Genomic DNA, 20,679 nt, shown 5'->3' with positions numbered 1-20,679 from the left:
AAAAGCTGACTACAGGCTTCGCTTTCAGTAGTTCGCAAGAAGGTGCGAATGCAGGTTCATGCGTTTTTTTTCCGAGTTCTTAGACGGTGTAGCTGACGACGCCAATAGTACCGCTTGAAAGCAGAGGCGGCCTTCCTGTGGACCCTGCCCACGTGAGAAGCCCGGATCAGGCACTGCTGAAGGCAAGCTGTTCCAAGTTTTCCTCAGAACCTTGGTTTTATTGTTAGTGACTGCTGAGATAGGCAGACACATAAAAAATATCTTCCTGCGACAGAACATCATCACCGTGGGAAAGCACTGCGACGTTGCCTATAGGTTTTGTTGCGAACTAAGTGGGAGGGCACACAAATTTAGATCACCTCGGAATTTTATTCACCGGTGCTTGTAGCTGTTGTATACATTATAAAGTAAGTCACATTTCACACAACATCAACCTAAACATACGAGATAACTATCACAGAACATGAGAAGGCTTCTTCCCTGCTTAACATACATGTAAAAACACCGCGTGACTTTTGGTGGCTGCTGTGCACATATACTGAGTGTCCAGTAACAGCCCGGCATTTGGACATGCCTAGTTGTACTTCAAATTGGCCATGACAGTACCAGGTGCTCAAAATTGATCTAAATTAATCCTGGTATTCAATTAATTGGATACAAGGCATTGAATAATTTTGTTGCATAGAGCCACGTAATGCATTTGTTGCACCAGGCGTGCCATTTATACTCAGCCTTCAGTAGTGCGACTGGCGAGACATTAGCTAAACTGAAACCATTTATATGGCTGAGGTACGACGGATTCTGCCAGACGAGTGCCCGTGAAAAACGTGCTATGAATGTGTTTTAAGTTAGGCAGACGTATCCGATCTTCAAGTTTGGTGAAACCAAGATACCCTGACGTCAAGACAAATTCAGTAAAACACAGAGGCAAAAGTTGGATCACTAATTGGCTGCTGCACCCGACGGGATTATAGCGGGCTGCTTTAATTCACTTGGCCTACTTTATCTACGCCTTGACGGGAAACACTACAGCGTTGGCTTTCATACTTCTACCGGGGCCGGACGGCAGGGGAGGCGGGGGCACCAGTGCGAGGCTGACAGTTCCGCACAACGTGGCTGCCATCCAAGCTGCCCCCTCTTGGCATAACAATGGGAATGTTTCCACCTGCAGCTCCTCCACAAACTTAGGAGGACTGCATGAGCTGACCGACGTCCTTGCACTGCAGCATGAACTACCAATCGCAAGTTCCATACGACAGACACGGGCGCTGACTTGTCGGAGCACGCCCACCCAAATGAGGAACAGAAGAGAGAGGAGAGCAGGTGGTCGAGGCCAGACTGTGCGCACGTCAGATGCTGCGCGTGCCCGCTGTCAGGCCCCGGGAGCCGTCGCCGGTACGCTCCATGCGCCGCTCCACAACATTCGTGGGCACCTCCTTGCGGTCGTACACCTGGCCGAGCCAGGCGAAGAAGTCGATGAACCACGTCGTCGTGTTGATACTGCAGCCCAGCTCGCTGGCGCGGTAGTCATAGGGGAATGTGTGATGGTAGTTGTGGAAGCCTTCGCCGTGGGCACCGACTATGGTCACCAGGTTTTGCCGGGGATTGATGTGCTTGTCGTAAGGTCGGTTGCCCCACATGTGTGCCGCGCTGTTCACCAGCCACGTCATGTTGAGCGTGAAGCAATAGCGAGTCAAGGAGCAGACCAGAAAGGCATTCCACAGCGACTCTCCCCACAGCCACCACGGCACCACAGCCGGAAGGACGAAGCAGATAACCACCATCATGGACAAATAGTGCCTGCGCAGAAAGAAACGATTAGGTTTGCACAGCAGGCTTTGAAGTCATCGGAGACTGTTCTCGATCTATCGCTATTGGTGACATTACATCTGAAGCACGCGTTTACTCGCTAAACCAGCAGAGGCAGTTACGACGAAATACACTTGCGGGCGGGAACAGGCCCTTAGCTTGGTGTCACGCTGTTATCGATGGCACGTACAGTACGGACAATGGAGACAGGCGCCCGTCGCTGCAGTAAGGCACCACAGGGATGACGCCTTACTGTAGCGTATCGTCCGACTGGGCGATTTCACGTCACGTGGAAATGAAATAATGAGCGAAAGTAATCTATCGAGACTGCCGGGTCTCAGTTTATAAACTGGCACTTCGCGTTCACGTGTAGGTGAGGGCCATGTGCTGCGATGATCCACGTGCGGTCGCTGGCACGAAGCACTTTAGCCGTGCGTAAATTTCATCATCATCTTATTACATGTCTACTGCAGGATGTAGACCTTTGATGGCTATTTCCAATAATACCTTTCCCCTGTCAACCGCTGCCGTCCCATTCTTGCAACTCTACTCATCTCATCGCACCATCTCTAGCACCCTCGACGTGCGTTTCCTTTTACTTGGTGCCGAGTCAAAGAGCCTACCGGTTATCTACTCTACGCCTTACACGACGAGCTCAGCCCCACTTCTTTCTCAACTAGAATATCAGCTGATATCAGATATCAGTTTGATCTCTAATACGCTCTGTCGCCTTCATCGTTTACCATTCCGTCGCTCGTTGCGCTGTTTCTTTGTTTATGCAAGTTTGGTTCCATAGGTAAGCGCCGTCAGAGTACCACTGAATGCGTACTTTTTTTTTGTTTTCAGAAATATCTATCTATTATCTTTGCAATTATGTCAAGTAATTAGTTTAAGTTTACTTCTCTTGTTTGTATTCTTAGTATCCACTCCTGCATGGGCCCGACAAGGGCCTGCAGTATCTGTAAATAAATAAATAAATAAATAAAAAAATATCTGTACGTTGCATTTCATGACTTATTGATACCCGTCGCACGTCCTCCGACCCATTTTTATTCGGCTTCCGCCTTGACAGCTCGACTGACAGCGGGGCGATGTGGAGAAGCCGTAGTGGAGGATTAACATTAAGCACCTCGGATTGTTGCAACGCTCACATAAATCAAAGAGCACGAGCGCTCTTTTTGCATTTCGCCCTCCACTCAAAATGCGGCCGACGTCAGCGGATATGCGTAAACCACGACCTCGTGCTCAGGGGCAGAACGCGACAGCCACTCGTCGACAGTTTCAACAAGGCTGACTATGCGATTCACGGACTGCGTTGCTCCCTGTCTACCGAGTAGTACTACCTTGGTCTCTTGTGCACTAAGTTCTGAGCCTGCCATTAGGCATTTTCGGTTCAAATCTTCAATCTCATTTGCTATACGTAATCTGTCGCGTTGCCGTGCAAGAAAATGTCATCTGCGAAACGAAGATTGCGGAGATATTCCACTATAATTCTCACACCTAACCTTCCAAATCTAGCCTCCCGAATACCTTTCGCAAGCGTGCAGTGATTAACAATGGTCAGATTGTACCTCCTTGCCTGACACGCTTCTTAATCGGTAATTTTGTTTCGACTTTTTCACGTGAAGAATTACGTTGGCCGAGGAAGGCTGAAAATATTTTCGAATATATGCAAGTGCGCTTTCAATACTTCTTGACTATGCAATAACTATGACTGCTGGAATCTATACTGAATCGAACGGCTTTCCGTAATTAGTGAACGACACATACTGGGTTTCTCACGAAATTTGTTCGAAATCCTTCAAAAGTAAAGAAGCTGAGATAGGGAAATTATTTCTTCTGGGTTACTTTTACCACAGAGGCATACATTTGAAAATGACTCGATGCGGTAATTAGGCAAGTAGTTATGTAAATTCGATTGACTTTCTAAGCAAAAGAGCTATGCGAATGGTTCCAACGGAAGACTTGAAGCGCGCTATCCGAGGAGCTCATAACCGATTCAAGGAACTAGAAAAAAAGTTGGCGCTGCTAATTTTTAAAGCGTAATTAATTCCGACCGATTTCACGCAGAGAGGCGAAACTGAACAACCGAAGAGTACAACTGTCGCGCCCTTATAGTAGGCGCCCGTCCAGGAGTGGCGTGAACCTCACCGTCGGGCGAGCATGAAGCTAGCGCGATGATAAGGGCGGTCGCACGATGCTCGCCCGACGGTAACGGGCGTCTACTAAGGGCGCGATAGTTGCACGCCTCGGCTGTTTCGCTATTCTGCGTGAAATCGGTCGGAATTGCGCTGTAAAAATTAGTAGCGCCAAAGTTTCTCCTTTCTGGAAGAAACCTTGGCAAAGCTGCAAGGCTAGTAATTGTCTCATAGCAGCCTTTAAATTAGCACCTGAGCAGACAAACGCGTACACCTGGTTGTTAGTGGATACGACGCAAGTCCCAGCACGTCGTCTCCGAGATATTCCAGCGCGCCGCCTAATCTTGCTGGTCATGCCGAAGAGGAGCCGCGCTGGTTCTCAACGTTCTGGTTTATTTCCGGCGACTGATAGCGGCAGCGTCATTTCCAGCTCGGGTATCGAACACGTCTATTTTTGCTAGCTTTGAGTGACGCATCCACTCGTATTTCACACCTACGTTTTGCACAGAGGCCGAGATATATCTATACTACCTGAGACTATAGGATTTTTATGGCGTCCGAAAATACTTCTCTCAGAGCAAGCCTATACTCTGCCCTGATTAAATGAAGTGTTCCCCTGGCGCTATTCGAAATCATATTAGTGAATATTTTGTACATTTTTAGAAGCAAGCTAATAGATCTATAACTCGTCACTTTCAAGTCATTTTTTTTTCTGAAGAATTAGTATTATACTGACATCCTTTCAAGTATCTGGTAGATTTCAAACCATTAGGCATTTCGTACAAAGGGTATCAAGCTTTCATAGTACAATGTCCCGGCAGTAATTCGTCAGATTCACTCTCATTCCGCCTTGTCCTACCGCTTTTCCCATAAACATATATTGCAAAGCCACCCTGAACTTGAACGTTCATTCTGCTCTGCAACTACGTCTAACCACGGCTACGCGGTTGTTCGTAGGTTCAATGTAAAACTCCTTCGTTGCTTTTACTATTTCATCGAATTTGATTATCTTGTTTATCTTTGTTCGGATGCATCCTGTTCCGGTCAATGACAAGGCTCCTCCTAGCCGATTTCAAGTTTGCCCCATTTTTTACCACTCCGACAATCTTTCCAACGTTACAATTTAAATTTCCGATGCTTTTCTTTAGCCCCGGGTAAACTTTTGCATGGGACAGCAGTGAGTTCCCGTAGAGCATATTTTCGAGTGACAAATAAGTAAAACTTGCGCGAAACGTTTTCCTTTGCTACTAGGCGGCTTACTGTGCGGTAAGCGAGCGTCAGCTAGCGAAGGTTTTTAAACGCGGGTAAATTGAGGTACCACTAAAATACTTCGTGCAAGTAGCCCTTGGCGTCTAGAAGGCACGTAAACGAGGTCACGCACTGCTATAGCATACGCGTAAGCCCTGTAAGAGCTAGTTAAGTAAGCGCGAGCTGTAGTCATAATCTTTGCCTTAGTACACTATCCTTCAGTGTACTTTAGTACGCTGAAGTATTTGTTAGCATATGCTTTGATGTACGAGTGTACGTACTTTCTTTGAAAACGGACGACTGGGTCAGCCAGGAGGTCACTCATGTCGATGGTCTTGCCCTTGGCACGCACGTCGGGGTGCTTGCGAACCAGAAGCCAGCCGACATGAGAGAAGAAGAAGCCCCGCGTTGCATCGTGAGGATCAGCGGTGGTCTCGGAGTACTTGTGGTGCATCCGGTGATCTCTCGCCCACTCATAGATATCGTTCTGCAATGGAAAACGAAACCATCACAAGATTAACCAATTCAATGCGATCGGTGCATTTCCCAAAAGACGCAACCCGCCTGCAGCGGTTCCTTGGAGCCCCAGAAACCGTGGCGCACTTGCACGACTTGAAAAAACGTTGCGCGTTAGATCTAAACGACGTTTGGGGAATCCCACTTCATTTAAACTGTACTAAGTAAGTTCCACAAGCACAGGTACTATTTATTAAATCTATCAGCAACTGGAATATAGCTATTAAACTTTTACTTCCGAGTTGGTAATCTGCAAGCACGTTTGCGCCCACTAGTTCGCGGAGCACGCCTCCTCAAAAGAATTGCTTATGAGTTACAAAGGAAGATCAATTGTCTCGATGTAGGCGGTCTTTCCGGGTCTTTATTTTCACAACTAAAACTTACATCGACGTCAAGATTTTTTTTCCAACGATTGCGAAGACGACGAGGTGTATTGAATGCGAACCAGGAGCTTCCAGCGCGAGGTTCTTCGCAGAAAATGTGTGCTATGGAACTGATTTGATTCGCAAGAGTTGCTACTTCACAAGTATCATTGCGTCCTTTCCTGCATTCTGAAGGGGCCACAGCCGCGCAACTGCAACACTAAAAAGCCGTACGAGACGAAGGAGCACCTCGGCACATCATTATCTGACGTGTTTCCAGCGGGATTTATACACAGCGACCACATTTCCAGGCGCTTCTGACGCGTCAGTTACACGCCCCCCACTGCCTTTCTCTAAAATGGAAGATCCAAGCTGACGTCCTTTGCTCACCTGGAATGCCATGGTCTGGAAAACCATCATCATGATGCGGTAGGGTAGTTTGGCTTTGTACGACTTGTGGGACCACATGCGGTGGGAACCGGCTGTTATTCCAATGCCAGACAACGTGTACAGGATGTATGCTGAAAGATGGAGAGATCATGCGCATAAGTACTCGCGTGATTCCCCGATGGGGTAGGCCAGTTGATATGCTCTGCAGTTGATACGCCCTGAGGAAACAGTTACACTTAGAAAAAACAAGAGAGGGGGAGACGCTGCCACCAACGTACAATTGTCAGCGCCAATGTAAGTGTAGAAATTACTAAAGCATTTCTTTTAAAACGATAAAGGAAAGTCATTCTTGCACACCTTCAAAAACAAGACGAAGAAGAAGAACAGCAACAAGAGCAGCCAAAACAAAATCAGTACAGATCGAACATTAAAGCACTGAAACGTAGTTGGGTCCGGTGGACCCAAAATGGATCCGACGACTTAGCATGCGTTAAGTGTCGGGTCTCCAATCTGGAAACTGCCGAAGGGACTCCCAATATTAATGATTTATTTATGGAATTCTGCATCGCAAGGCATGCCATAGTGGAGCACTTCGAATCAATATCGACCACTTGGTGCACTCTAACGAGGCCCTTCATTTCAATATACGTTTCCCCTTTCCATTTGTCTTCGGTCTCCATATCTGAGTTCTTACACTCTCCATCCTGACGCGCAGGGCAGCCTACTAGATTTTGATTGGTTCGCCGGTGTGCATTTTCTTATCTCTGTTCTGCCTCCACCTCTCACAGCATGTTCTGGCGCAACACCGCTGTTTTATTGCCAGCCACTGCATTATACAGGGTGATTTTTTTTTAGTTGCACCAAATTAAACAAAGAAAGTTGCCTATGGCAGAAAGCACAATTCTAACCCTTGACCTAAACTACTCGATGAGGCGGCCTTTACTTCTACGAGAAAGCGAAACGTTAACTGAATAACTAAATTGCGCCAATTAACTTTTTGAATAATTACTTTACGCCACACATTTAGATCTACGAATTATAGCCGCTGAGTTCGCACGGCGTATCCACTAGGAACGAATTCTCTGGACAGCACCACTTCCGAGGTATTAATTTTCAGTGTCCGATGTAATGCACTGGCGTTACAGTTACTTAAACCGCTGTTTTAGGCATTGAAGCACAAAAGTAACTGTAACGCCAGTGCATTTCGTCGGACACACTGAAAATTAATACCTCGGAAGTGGTGCTGTCCAGAGAATTCGTTCCTAGTGGATACGCCGTGCGAACTCAGCGGCTATAATTCGTAGATCTAAATGTGTGGCGTAAAGCATAAAGTTAATTATTCAATTGAACATTTTAATTTCTCGTAGAAGTAATGGCCGCCTCATCGAGTAATTTAGATCAAGGGTTATAAATGTGCTATCTGCCAAAGGCAGTCTTAAAAAAATGGTGCAGCTAAAAAAAGAACACCCTGTACGTGCCGGGGTCACCAGAAGCAGGCAGTTATTGAGCGCAGTGTCGCGGGCATATGCGCTTAAATATGTAACACGTGGCCTGGTGTTCTGTACAGAAGGCGCAGACAACATTCAGTTTAAATAGGAAAGTAACCTGCGTGAAGTTTCGTCAACAATGTTTACAAAACTCCCGGCAGCAGTTTGGCGCAACCCTGCTGGTTATACAAGCTTGCACGTGACACGCACGCACGCACAAGCTAACGTCAACGTCATAAAGGTTATAAAACTAAGATGTGAGTCATCCTCGCTTGCGCGGGACTGGCCCGGATGCAGCGCCGTGAAAAACTGAAAAACACCGTACCATAAACTGATATCGTAAAATACTGGTATATATATATATATATATATATATATATATATATATATATATATATATATATATATATATATATATATATATATATATATATATATATATATATATATATATATCGGTTCGGTTCAACTTGCCTGCTCCGCTACCACACGGTATTCTGCGACCACAAGCATCTCTGCAATTTTTTGAGCTTATGAAATTCAAAAACGCACGAGATGACGCAAGCAGTTACGTAGGTAGCTGCGTCCGAGGAATTAACGAACGAAAGGTTGATTCATAGAAAATGTAACCAGCTGACCGTGGAATCGAATCTGCCAATTTACGCACGTCTTATCACAATATCAGCTGCAGGGTTGTCGAGACTGGCCCGCCTCTGTTTTGTCTGGCATGAACGCCTTGCAATATGCACTGGCACTAGATTTTGCAACCGAGTCAGGAAATGGCTCTGGTCACTCCGTTATCTACTTCGGAGAAGCAGTATTTTAGACATAAATAAAACCAGGGGTCTACCACGCAAAGTTTTTCTGCTGTATGCGTAACACGTAATGGGCGAGTACTTGCTTTCTGCTTGCAGCCGCTAGAGATGCTGGTAGATGTCCCCCATTCCTGCTCATGCAAATAACGAAACTCTCACACCCTCAGGCCCCCTCTGAGGGGGCGTCAGGCCAAACTCCAGTAATCAATGAATAAACGATCCGCTGTGGCTGCTGCGGGGCTTTGCAATGCGTTTTATTATCACTGGTGGAAACCGTGGTCTCTCCCATAGCTAAACACAGCGCTCGTTAGAAGAAGAAATTTATTATGCAAGACAGCGTACGCGGTTCGATGGCGTTAGCATGAGAAAAAAAGAAATAGCGATAGCTAGTTGTTTCTCTCCCCCTCCGACAGCACAAACCAATTCGTGCACGCGAGTGGCCAATACTGCATCGAGGAAAGAAAGGAAATGGTCAGTTTCCATTTTTCCACAATGAATGGTATTGCGTACCCCAGGTCAGAGCGGAAAGTTTAACAGAAGAAGAACGGCACCATTCGCTTTCCACTGAACGTGCCAACTAACGCGAGCACTCTGAATATTTCACCGAAGGAACGAGAGAGCGATAACATATATAAGAAAGCAGGGTATGGGTCGAACTGAGAACTAGAAGGAAAGGTTGGAAGCAACAAGTTTCTACCAACTCCATTTCACGCACTTTTTGGTAGACGGTGATGCGCAACGACCTGGATTTCCGAACCACCGTATGTAGCCATGCAGAAGATTAAGCCGGAGAAAAGCTGGCAAGTGTCCAATGGCTTGTACACCCTCGATATTCGACTCGAATTAAGCCACACACACTATTTTTCTTCTCTTCGCACAATACACTGCTCTGTATTGATCCTCGCTGCTTTGGCATAGCAGCTACACTGATGGTTGCAAGTTCTCGTGCCGCTCCAGCCAGGGCCAGCCTCCGACGTCGCAACGCCCAGCAAGCACGTTAACGCGGACCTCGTATCGCATACTTTACGTCGCATACGCCGAAGAGACCGATTTGGAGCCTTTTTTGTGAGGCGAAGAGAGTTATACGATAATGCTGACCCTCATTCCCTCTATAGCTCTAAGGTCGCCTTATTAATCAATGAAGACATCCTTATTGCCTACATCAGCATACTTCATAGAACTTCCACGTGTTTATATCAGGGTGCTTTAATGCACGGAACGTGGCTAGACTGCGATGAACTTTTGGAGGACGGGCCTAAATTATTCTTAATCAGTCCATTACGAAATTACGCGCTGCACGCGTCATTTTATCACTGCTACCTTTTCGAACCTTCCGAGGTCGTCACAGGTACAGCTTTTCAGGGGCGAAGGTCTGACATAATTCTGTGCCGGCGATGACCTAGATCAGATAAGGCGGTTCGCAGCCAACGGAGATCCTAATCGAAACGAGGCCTGCGGTTGCGCCTGCGAAGGTAAAGCGCTTCGCGGGCGTTCCTAGCCGCACATGGCCCCGGTGCCTGCACTCAGCGCAACGCGAAGAGGAAGGACTCGAAAGGGAGAGAGAGAAAGCGTTCAGAGGACGAAGATCCAATCACGAAGGATTACCGCCTCCCGCGTGTGCCACTTGTATCTTTATGAGCTCATCAGCAATAGTCTTTTTTTCCCTACACCAATTGCAACCCGCAACAAATATCAACTTTACATGCATGTTTAAATGCCAAGACGGATACGTGGCCGAGTTTCACGATGTATAGGGCAAGCTACGCGGGAAGGAGAAAATTAGCTCATTGCCTTCTGGTACACTGAGCGTGGTTCCTTATACGAATATCTGGGACGATTTCAGGAGACCATTGTATAACCTTTTAGCAATATTAAGTATCCCAGTTTGAAACCTTCGGCTGCTGACGACAGGTTCCAGTCGCATGACGACAGTTTAGTATACTCTGCCTCAGAGCGGCCATCCAGAGGCTTCCCTGCGGAGACATCCATCTCCCGGAGGAAATGTTTATGCTTCCCAGCAGACGGCGCCACTATGGTTCAATGACCTGTTCCCATGTTTGCCTTGTCTGTCATCCCTCTAAGCACTAAGTGGAAACGTCGCGTACATAACTACACCCGCCGCAACAGCTAAGCGGTCGTGTCGTTCTGATGTTGAGCACCAGGTGGCCAGTTCAATTGTCGGCAGCCGCATCACATGTGGTTCAGGATAACCCGGAACGTTATTCTGCTAATGCGTCGCTAATAGTTCCGCTCCAAATTTCCGAAGACTCCACCAATTAACTTCGAGACGTCCTATTCCATCCTCTTTTCCTTGGCATTACCGTCTTACTTATTGACGCCATGCTGAAATAATTCTCAATCCCTCCCCCTCACGAAAAAAAAAAAAAAACGGAACACGATAATACGGTTTCGTTAGCTGCACCATTTCGACCGTCTAAAGCCTACAAATATGTAATATTTGTAGGTGGCGACGGAATGCGAAAACGCTCGTGTACCGTGCTTCGGGAGCACGTTAAAAGAACACTCAGCAGTCAAAATTACTCCGGAGTCCTCCAATACGGTGTCCCTGACAACTGATTGCGTGATTTCGGGACGTTAAACCCCATAACTTCAAATTAGAGCCCACTTATTATTATTATTATTATTATTATTATTATTATTATTATTATTATTATTATTATTATTATTATTATTATTATATAGACGCGAGCTCCGCAAAAGTTTTGCTTAGAAATTGTCGGTATACCTCACCCGCGTGTACAGTATATTCGTACGCTCCAGATATTCAAAGAGATGCAGTTTAGGGAATTGTGGTAGCGTTTTAGGTGTGTTGCCAAGTTACAGGGTTGTACACTTCATGGGCATCAGATTTTTAAAAATTTTCCAATTTTCGATGTGTTCGCGAGCAAAACAAAAATGACAGACGGTAGACTTACGCATCATGTGTTCGGAGCGACTGTTAGCAGCATATTCTTTGTAAACATCAACGAAAATAGAGGGGAAATAATGCGAGTGTGAATTACGCAAACAAAACTCGCAATTGTGCAAACGGCATCTGTCCGTCAGGGCGTCTAAAGCGGACAAACGTGACAGGTAGCGCACATAACCTTGATAACGACACTGTTGTGAAGAAGACTTTTCCACGGCCCAATTAAAGTAATCTAGGCAAACTCCCAATTGAGGTGAGTTAGTGCGCTTTAAACGACCTGTTAGTCGCTGTTCCCAAAATTACGATACCTGTTTTGGTTGGGGATGTGAATGAGGTAGCTTTAACGTCTTCTCTTTCTTTTTTTTTTAAATCGGTCCTTTTCGTTCTTTGTTCTTTAAAATGTAATTGACAGCCTAAATTTTCCGAAGTGCAGCAAATTTCACGCATGCATGTTCAGTGGTTGCGAAGTGATAGCATTTCCGCGTTTCATACGTATTCGAAGACGCAGTCCAATACGGGTGTCAAACAGTGCAATTTCGATCGCGATCGAGCACGATCGAGATTGATCGCGATCAAGAGTGCACCATGTGACAACCGTATAAGAGACAGTGCCGAAGAATCGCTGGCTTTGTGAGCAATTTAAAGAAAGAATTAAAAAAAAAGGGTACGACAAACAGGACCAGGCGCACACATGAACTTTCGGATGCAATGCATTATATGACAGTTTTGCAGACTAGCTGTGTTTACTCTGTCTAGACATGCTGCCATTATGAAACGTCCAAAACGCTTTGCGGCTAACACCTTCTGCGCTTGAGAGCATTCATGTCGATACATGAGCGAGTTAAGAAATATGAAGCAGGCGACACACAATGATCCTTTATACGTTTTTTGTCGTTGTGTGTGGAGTTCATTAAAGGACACTGACTTTTGCTTTGCAGACTGGCAATAATTCCTTCTGAGGGCTTCAGAGCGAAGGGCCACTTCAATGCCCACATTTGTACAGGCGGGCAAACAAAAGGCTCAGGTCTAAAAAAACAAGGAAGCGCAAGTAAAGCACATCAAGCTGGCTCGTGATGCTGCGTGGCCAGAAAAACGCTGCAACACGCGCCAGCGTTGAATGAATGGAGCGTGGGGAGGGCCTTACCGGCGAGCACTGTCTTCCACTGAACGGTGAAGAAAATCAAGTAGAAACCGTAGAGAGAGATCAGGTGCAGGCTTCCCATGAGAAGCACATTGCGCCATACAATCTCCCTTTTGTACGGCTTGGGGGCCGGCAGCTCTTCCGTCACGGTCTCCGTCACTGTCGACATGGTTCGCTTCTGCGTACGTTAAAGACGGCAACTTTTCAGTTTAGCAGACGACATGGCGGACTAGACTAGGAACTTGACACTCTAAAATCCGGACATACGCTGCGCGACATAGTGTGGTCGTGGCAAGAGCACTAGCAATCGAAATGAATTCCCGCTGTAACCCAGGGTTGCCCTATAAAACAATGCCTGGAGCTTGCGTGCTGGAAGGGGATGTGTTTAGGCGTGAGAACCTTGATTCGTCTGATTTCTACAAAGGTCTGGTGGACGGAGTGGCAGCAACAGGTAAAGGTGCCGGAGGAATAACACATCGAAAGACCTTTGACAGTCTGTACGAAAACCGCTCTGCATGGTGCTGCCGTTTTGCGGGAAAGCCAATGTGCTGACAGCAGCACAAGCTAAAGTTGTGCGCGCAACGCTACAGGCAGCCAAGGAAAACAATTTGCAACATCATTGGTGCCCGAAGCACACTTGCGAAGAAAATATGCTATCGAAACAGGGGCTTATGTACAGCAGCAAAAATAAGAGAGATGTGCTCCGATTCATTCTTAACATCACCTATACGGACGCGAAGTTCATAACGCGAATTGCATCACCCGAACTCACGGAAGGTAAAAGTTTTAAAAAAGAAAGGAACAATTTGTAACTTCAGTAAAGACTTAAGGGCTATATTCGCCAAAACAATACTAATTTCTGTTCTAGACACTAGAGAGAGAAAAAAAAACAACTGCCTAGCCAGCCCGTGTGGGCAATGTTGCCCCGGCAAATTCACCGAAACTTCTCCGTCCACCGAAGCTATCCGGTCCCTTACCGGCAGGTACACTTCAGTCAAACGCCAAGAAGGGAGCACTCGCCTGTGGTTAATCCAGCCGCGCGGAGTATCCAATGTGACGGCTGCCAACGTGCTGCCACCGCAGTTATAAGAGGAGACGTGCGCCGCTGCTGGCGGGAATCCAGAGAGAGCGGATAAAAATCACGCGTTCACAGGCCGACGGGAACGCCGGCTGGAGGAAGCCGGTTGTCACGTGGCGTCATCTCGCGGTCTTATGATTGGCTGGGGCGCGCCGGAAGCAACGTGGCCTTCCCTCACCATCTCCTGACGAACGAGCGGATGGGAACCGAGCACGCCGCCGAGCAGACGACGCTGACCGGCTGCTGTTCGCCATTCAATGAGAACTCAAAATATATAGCAAATCTCATGCCTTACGAGTGACCGAATGAAGGGAGCCTGTCGAAGACTGCTATCACTGTTTCAATACTTTAAAACAGCTCCGTGTTCGCACGCAGCCGCAGAAAAGGAGCCGCTGCAAACACCGGTTGGCAGTAAAGGGTGGCGTGACGCCCGTGGCGTGAGTAGATCAGATGATGCGCCTTCTCGCCCCGCTGCTTTCTCGCCCCTTCAGTCGTGCTTAGAGCGTACTAGATAGGGCGAGTGGATCCAATGCGGGCTCCCCGCTGAGGCATTTCTTTATTGAAGTGCTGGTGGCGCCATTGTCGCCTTTACCTGAATGAGCGGCCCCGCGCGCCGGCCGTACGCCTGTCGACGCGCGTCGGAGGCCCTACTGCAGCGGCATGGAGCTTGGACATGTGTCTGCTGTGTTCACTTTTTCTACTCAGCGGCGGAAACAGGGATGCTATTCCCCACGGACGTGTTATAAAGAAAATGGAGAAACAGTGACGAAAACAACAAAGGCGACGCAAGAACGACGATGCATCGAGCAAACGACGGCGACCCGGGCCGCAAGATCGCCTCAGCCAATCGGCGCAGCCGAAACAACCGGAGCTCCAGGATAAGGCGATGGCAGCGCCTCCGCAATTTTAGGGTTTTTTTTTTTTTTTTTTGCGTCACCCTCGGCGCTTGCTACGGCGCCCGCTGGATCCACTATTACATTTTATAGTACACTCTACCCGTGCTCGCTTTCTCCACGCTTCGCGCCTCCGCTGGGAGGAGGATGGGCAAGGACGTACCTAGGGGCGCCACTTTTGAAAAAGGTGGCAGCATCGAGCAGAATCTCGCGAGTGTACGTATATATATATCTCGCGAGTGCATGTATATATATATATATATATATATATATATATATATATATATATATATATATATATATATATATATATATATATATATATATGTATATATATATATATATATATATATATATATATATATATATATATATATATATATATATATATATATATTACATCCATAAAGCCAACAGGCAATGAAGCCAGGGAAGGCATAGGGGTAATTAGCAATGGTTGCAATTGAAATGTAGGAAATAATGAAGACAAAGGAAATAAAAGTGTTCGAAAAGATAACTTGTCGCCGGTGGGGATGGCGCCGGTTAATACTCCCAGGACAAGATATAGTACACATAAATACCTAAGTGGTGTAATGGATTGATGATCGTCGCTGTAGCACAATTGGTAGTTCATCGTGCGCGTAATGCGATGGTTGTGGGTTCTGTGCCCACCGGCGACAAGTTAGCTTTTTATCCACTTTCATTTATCGCCAGTATTTTTTACATTTCAATTTAAACCATATCTAGTTACCCCTATGCTCTCCTTGGCTTCATTGCCTGTTGGCTTTATGTGGTAGTGATTAACAAAAAAGTCTAGCCCCTCTGTTTCGCTCCTTCTCGTTGATACAGTGCAAGTGACGGTGGTCTGCTCCGGCCCACCATCATTTACACTTCGAAGAGAGACACAGGATGTGTGTCGAGTGAGCTCCTGAACAACACTTTGCGATGTGGTGAACGTGGTTTAAGTCATAGATCCGAGACCTCAAAGAAGTGCGTCGTAATGCTAACGCTTTTCTCTCATTTCTGCTAAATAGCCACAGCAGTTTTCTTTTTTCTCCACCCTCTAACTCTCGGTAAATTTCGAGCACCTCTGAGGTTCACGATAGCCGTTAGGAGACGACTATCCTGTAACACCCTCTAGCCAGTGTTTTCAGCGTAGTCAATGGCCTTGCTCGACCTGCTATGCTACCGGACCGATTCAAAAGTGTCTTAAGAGGAAGCTTTAGCTCGGGCCCAACTCCGACGCGGCCTATTCAAATACATGTAAAACGCAAAAACGTTTTTCTGAGATAACCCCTAGACCGATTTTAATGAAATTTGTTCAATGTCAGAGAGAAAGTTAAATTCTAGTGACTGTTGGAAGCGGAATTTCGATTTAGGTCCTGGATTTTGTTAAAAGAAATTGAAAAAATTCGGAAGTTCGAAAAGAAATAGAAGAACGAAGTTTACAAATTCATAACTCTACATCAAAGACAGATATCGTAGTTCTGTAAACGCAATCCATTAGACCATTGAAAGCGGACAAATTCAATATGTCATTTTATATCTTAAGTGAATTTGTTACGCTGTTTACGAAGGTTCTGCAAAAACTTTATTTCCATATTACTAAATTTTTTTAGATTCATGTGTATCATATCAATTTTGTCCGATTTAGATGTACTATTAGATGCAATTCACAGAATTCTATTATCGTTTTCAATTTTTGAGTTACAGAGTTGTAAACTTGATAGTTCCTTTTTTTGAAAATTTTCGATTTTTGCTAATTTTTAATAAAAAATTAAAGACCTAAATCAAAAATTCGAAACCAACGGTCACTAGATTTTAAGTTTTCTTTTAAGGGTAACAAACTTCGTCAAATTTGGTGCAGTGGTTGCCGAGAAAAACGAATTCTCCTTTTACATGTATATTTAGATAGGAGCACTCGAGCTAAAGCTTCCTCTTATCTCCGATAGCAATAAAAAAAAAAAAAAAATGCGCGGGGTGTGTGAGCGTTCGGCCTCTATGTGTTGTAGTTGTTACACGGAGCTGTCAAATGTAGAGAAAACTACTGATTGGACGGCAAAGGTATATATAGGTAGTCATCGTGTATGGGCAATGTGGTCGAGTGTAAAAGTTTCGGAATACAGCCAGTGGCGCCTACATACCAAAAGATGTCCAACAACACATATTGAAAATTTTTTGTACACTTGCCAAAGCCGGTAATGTGGGGGTGCATGCTTGTACCAAATTTTGATAGTTGCAATTCTCTCCAATACACGCCATAAATTCTTACACACTATGTTGAACGACTTCCAATAACTGTGGCAGTGAGGGTCGATTCATTATTTAATTAAAACAAGAAACATTGCTGGCTCGGCTAGGTTCTGATAACTTCGGCCAACGACCAAGTGATGTATGAATGGCGAGTACTGAATCTTCGCTATAATGTCCTTTTGTCTGACTACATTCGCTCTTCGAAGCGAGAAAGATATTGATATAGACATCGATCTTTGATATATTGACACTGGTCGCGCGCTTAAATGCACTGTTGCTGTTGTGGGCTTGGAAAAATGGCGCTTACTTATGAAGACTATCATCCTGAAGTAGTGTCCAGGGTCGCATTGCAAGCGAAGGATGATAATGAGAACGATGGAGAAAAAGTGCAATCGGCCCCTTGGACCGCGAACTCTCATCGAAATATTAATAGGTGTAAATACCGCCACCTACAGGTTTTACTTGCGACACGCGGAACGTTTCCTTTGCTTTTGTGCAATGCGCAATCTTCTAGCCTTACAAGAAACGCGTTTGGGCATTTAACTGCTCTAACACCCTGCTTCGCCACTTCCCTCAAATGGGATGATCCAAAAGTTTATTTATGCATCAGTGAAGATTACAGTGGTCTTTTTTTTTTTGCATTGCGTAATCAACAGCTGCAGTAATCTGGCGATATATGTGGTAATTGCCGATTAAGTGATTAGCATATATGTGCTAGACAACGTCGTAATTCATTACTTTAGGTAAAATTTAACAATCGCAGAATTGAAGCACGTCAGCGCTCAAGACATAGCGATATCTCTCCCCCCAAAATTACAGTGGCATTTGTGTATTTGCTTTATTTCTGCAAAGCCTCTCTCGCTCTATGCTGCGGAAAGCTAAGCGCAACACCGGTGCGTTTTGGCACAGAAAAGCTTTCAAAATTGAAATAGTTCAAAATCAACTCTCCGGCTCCCTACTAAGTGGACATGTCTACAGCCCCTGTACTTGCTTCAGCTTCGTGTTTGCAACGCTTGCCTGAAGTAATTGATCGAACTGTTATTCAGCCCATCTTAGTTAATTATTAATTACCACACATCTACTGATGTATGCCGCCCCTAGTAATAGGCTGCTGAAAGAAATGACATATCCTCTGCATTAGGCTCCGAAATTTCGGCTCTTCCCACTTTAAGCAGGTGTACTCAGCTCAGACATTAAAAGGCACTACACTCGCTCCGGTAGGTATTCGTCATTCAGAGCCGGTTTCGATAGTGCTCAACAATCCATACTCAACAGCGTCCTTTTTTCTTTCTCTTAATTTAGTACACTTTCCTGTTAAGTTATATATTGCCTTTCTAATTATATATGCATTGAAAATATGATATTGATGTTCGCTGCAGTCTCCTAAAATTTTTTTACCTTCCCATATGAAGCAGGCGGGATCGTCGACGGGTATTCACGCACTTGGTTTCTTTCTTTGCCTTTCAGGCATGCTTTCCAAGCTAAATGAAGCAACGCCAATGTAGAAGGGCGTTTGATATTGGCCGCGTCAATCGACGACTTTAAATGGACATGCAAAAGCAACAGTAAATTAGCTTAGACAGGTAATGTGCCATTTCAAAACTCAATTTTCATTCATTCGTCGAAGAAAGAAATATTCACTTTTACTAGAAACAACAACAACAACAACAACAACAACGACGACGACGACGACGATGGGTAAACTTCCCATTTCGGAATTTCGCGTCGAGGACGGGCACGTCAGTGCGACCTCGCGAATGCCAAAGTATGTCCCCGTGTTTGGGCCATTTCGGCGCAGGAAAAGCTCTGTAAGCTAGCTAGCTTTAACCTTTCGTTCCATTAGAATGCAACGGAGCCCTTTCGTTAACAGATAAGCAGTTAACGAGGCCTGAGCAGAGGCTGTCAAAATCCTCGACGTCACGGCGAGTTGGCGCGGTTCTTTTTTCGTGGCGGCGTTGCCATCAGTTTTTTTGTTCTTGCGCCTTTTCTGGTATACCGAAGCCTCCTCTCGCGGGAAGCGTGGCCCTTTTGCTGGCAGATAATCGTAACTTGCTAATACAACCTAACCTAATATTCATATTTAGTCATACACCCGCTAAGCTGAGAACCGGTACGTCTATCGTGCGGTTTATACATAGGGCGGCAAAATGGATGAGGTGGAAGCCGTGCTCGGGCGCCGGTCTCACTGCGTACGAGTCCTGTATTCGCGACACTCTGCGTGCTGCAGGAAATGCATCTATTCAAACGATGATCGCGGGCATTTCTGAGGGCGTTGCCTTTGAGGAGTTCGCAGACAGAGGGACCTGGCATCCTTCAGATCTGGTTTATTAGTTTCAATTGAGGCTGCATGTACGCTGCTGTCAGCGCGCGTATATGGGGCGTTGAGCAACCACCCGTCGCTATTTGGAATGATGCTTCAAATGGGACTACTAGTTGGTACGACGTCACTCGGTTTGCTGCGCTGGTTTCGTGCCGAAGCACAAGTTGTTCGGCTTGGCCTTCTTTGTGTGGTGTTGTTAATCGTGCGGAAACCAGCGCATGGAAGCGAATGACTTTTGTGGACGTTGAGAGCCACCTTAGAGAGCGGTTCACGGCCAACTTATCTGTGTATAGCGGTTTATGTTGTGATGATGCATGCAGCCGGATGACCACAACATAAACCGCGACACAGAGAAGTTGGCCGTGAAACGCACTCCAAGGTGGCTCTCAACGTCCGCAAAAGTCATAGTGTATATATATATATATATATATATATATATATATATATATATACACACACACTCAAATCTATCATGAGAAGCCAACGAACAAAGACACTAAGGAGAACATAGGGGGAACGACTTGTGCCCACTGATTGAATTAAAGAAATGATAAATTAATGGCAATGAAAGTGGATGAAAAAACAACTTGCCGCAGGTGGGGAACGATCCCACATCCTTGCGGTACGTGTGCGATGCTCTAACCAATCGGGCTACCACGGCGCCCCATCGCTCCCATCCCATCCACTTTCTGGGGTATTTATGTTTTACTACTAGAACTAACCTTGGGCGAAAAAGATGAGGAACAAGGATTGGAATTCAATGGAAAAACGGAATATCCTGCTTGCTAGCCTCTACTATGCACTTGGGAGCTGGGCGAAACGAGCATTAAGATGAAAGGAATAGTGATTAAGGGAAAGTTTGGCGGAGGCACAGTCTATAAGGGCAAATAAACGCAATAAAGAAGTTATGCATACAGCCCTCTGCAAAGTAGAGTGAATGAAGAGTATAGGGAAGCGATAAAACCTCAGTCAAAAGAGAACTTGACGCTGCAGGTGAACAAACAAAAACGACACCGATGCTTCAGCTTTTGCAGCTTATATTGCAAGATCTATTGGCAAAAGAGCAGGCTGTGAACTTGGGGGAACTAACTGATTCGTTTCCAGCTGGACGAAGAAGAAAGTAAAGCATTTGCAATTGTGCGTGTACGATATGCACCTATTCCGTAAAAAAAAAATTAAAAGATAACAGAATTAGATTCTGGGGTTTTACGTGCCAAAACCACGATCCGATTATGAGGCACGCCGTAGTGGGGGGCTCCTCATTACTTTTGACCTAATGGAGTTCTTTAACGTGCACCCA

At 45.7% G+C, this 20,679-nt stretch overlaps 1 protein-coding gene across 3 annotated transcripts in view; it reads right to left on the bottom strand.

Annotated features, from left to right (window-relative positions):
* Window positions 1–349: 349 nt before the first annotated feature.
* Window positions 350–20,679, bottom strand: part of LOC142558217 (stearoyl-CoA desaturase 5-like) — a 76,328-nt gene continuing 55,998 nt past the window's right edge. Inside the window, exons 1-5 of one of the 3 annotated variants that reach the window (XM_075670381.1) lie at window positions 13,856–14,012; window positions 12,839–13,013; window positions 6,464–6,594; window positions 5,477–5,682; window positions 350–1,800 (exon numbers count right to left, since the gene is read on the bottom strand). In XM_075670381.1, the coding sequence (XP_075526496.1) occupies window positions 1,350–1,800; window positions 5,477–5,682; window positions 6,464–6,594; window positions 12,839–13,004 (954 nt within the window). In that variant the 5' untranslated portion in view covers window positions 13,005–13,013; window positions 13,856–14,012 and the 3' untranslated portion in view covers window positions 350–1,349. Of the gene's footprint in view, window positions 1,801–5,476; window positions 5,683–6,463; window positions 6,595–12,838; window positions 13,014–13,812; window positions 14,013–20,679 lie in introns of those variants that run through there. The other 2 variants (XM_075670386.1, XM_075670376.1) reach the window with 2 other exon arrangements.

This window comes from Dermacentor variabilis, chromosome 1 (assembly GCF_050947875.1).
Source record: "Dermacentor variabilis isolate Ectoservices chromosome 1, ASM5094787v1, whole genome shotgun sequence".
Taxonomy (NCBI): Eukaryota; Metazoa; Arthropoda; class Arachnida; order Ixodida; family Ixodidae; genus Dermacentor; species Dermacentor variabilis.
Note: the sequence above shows the minus strand (reverse complement) of the source record. Positions and strands in the feature narration are given on the sequence as shown.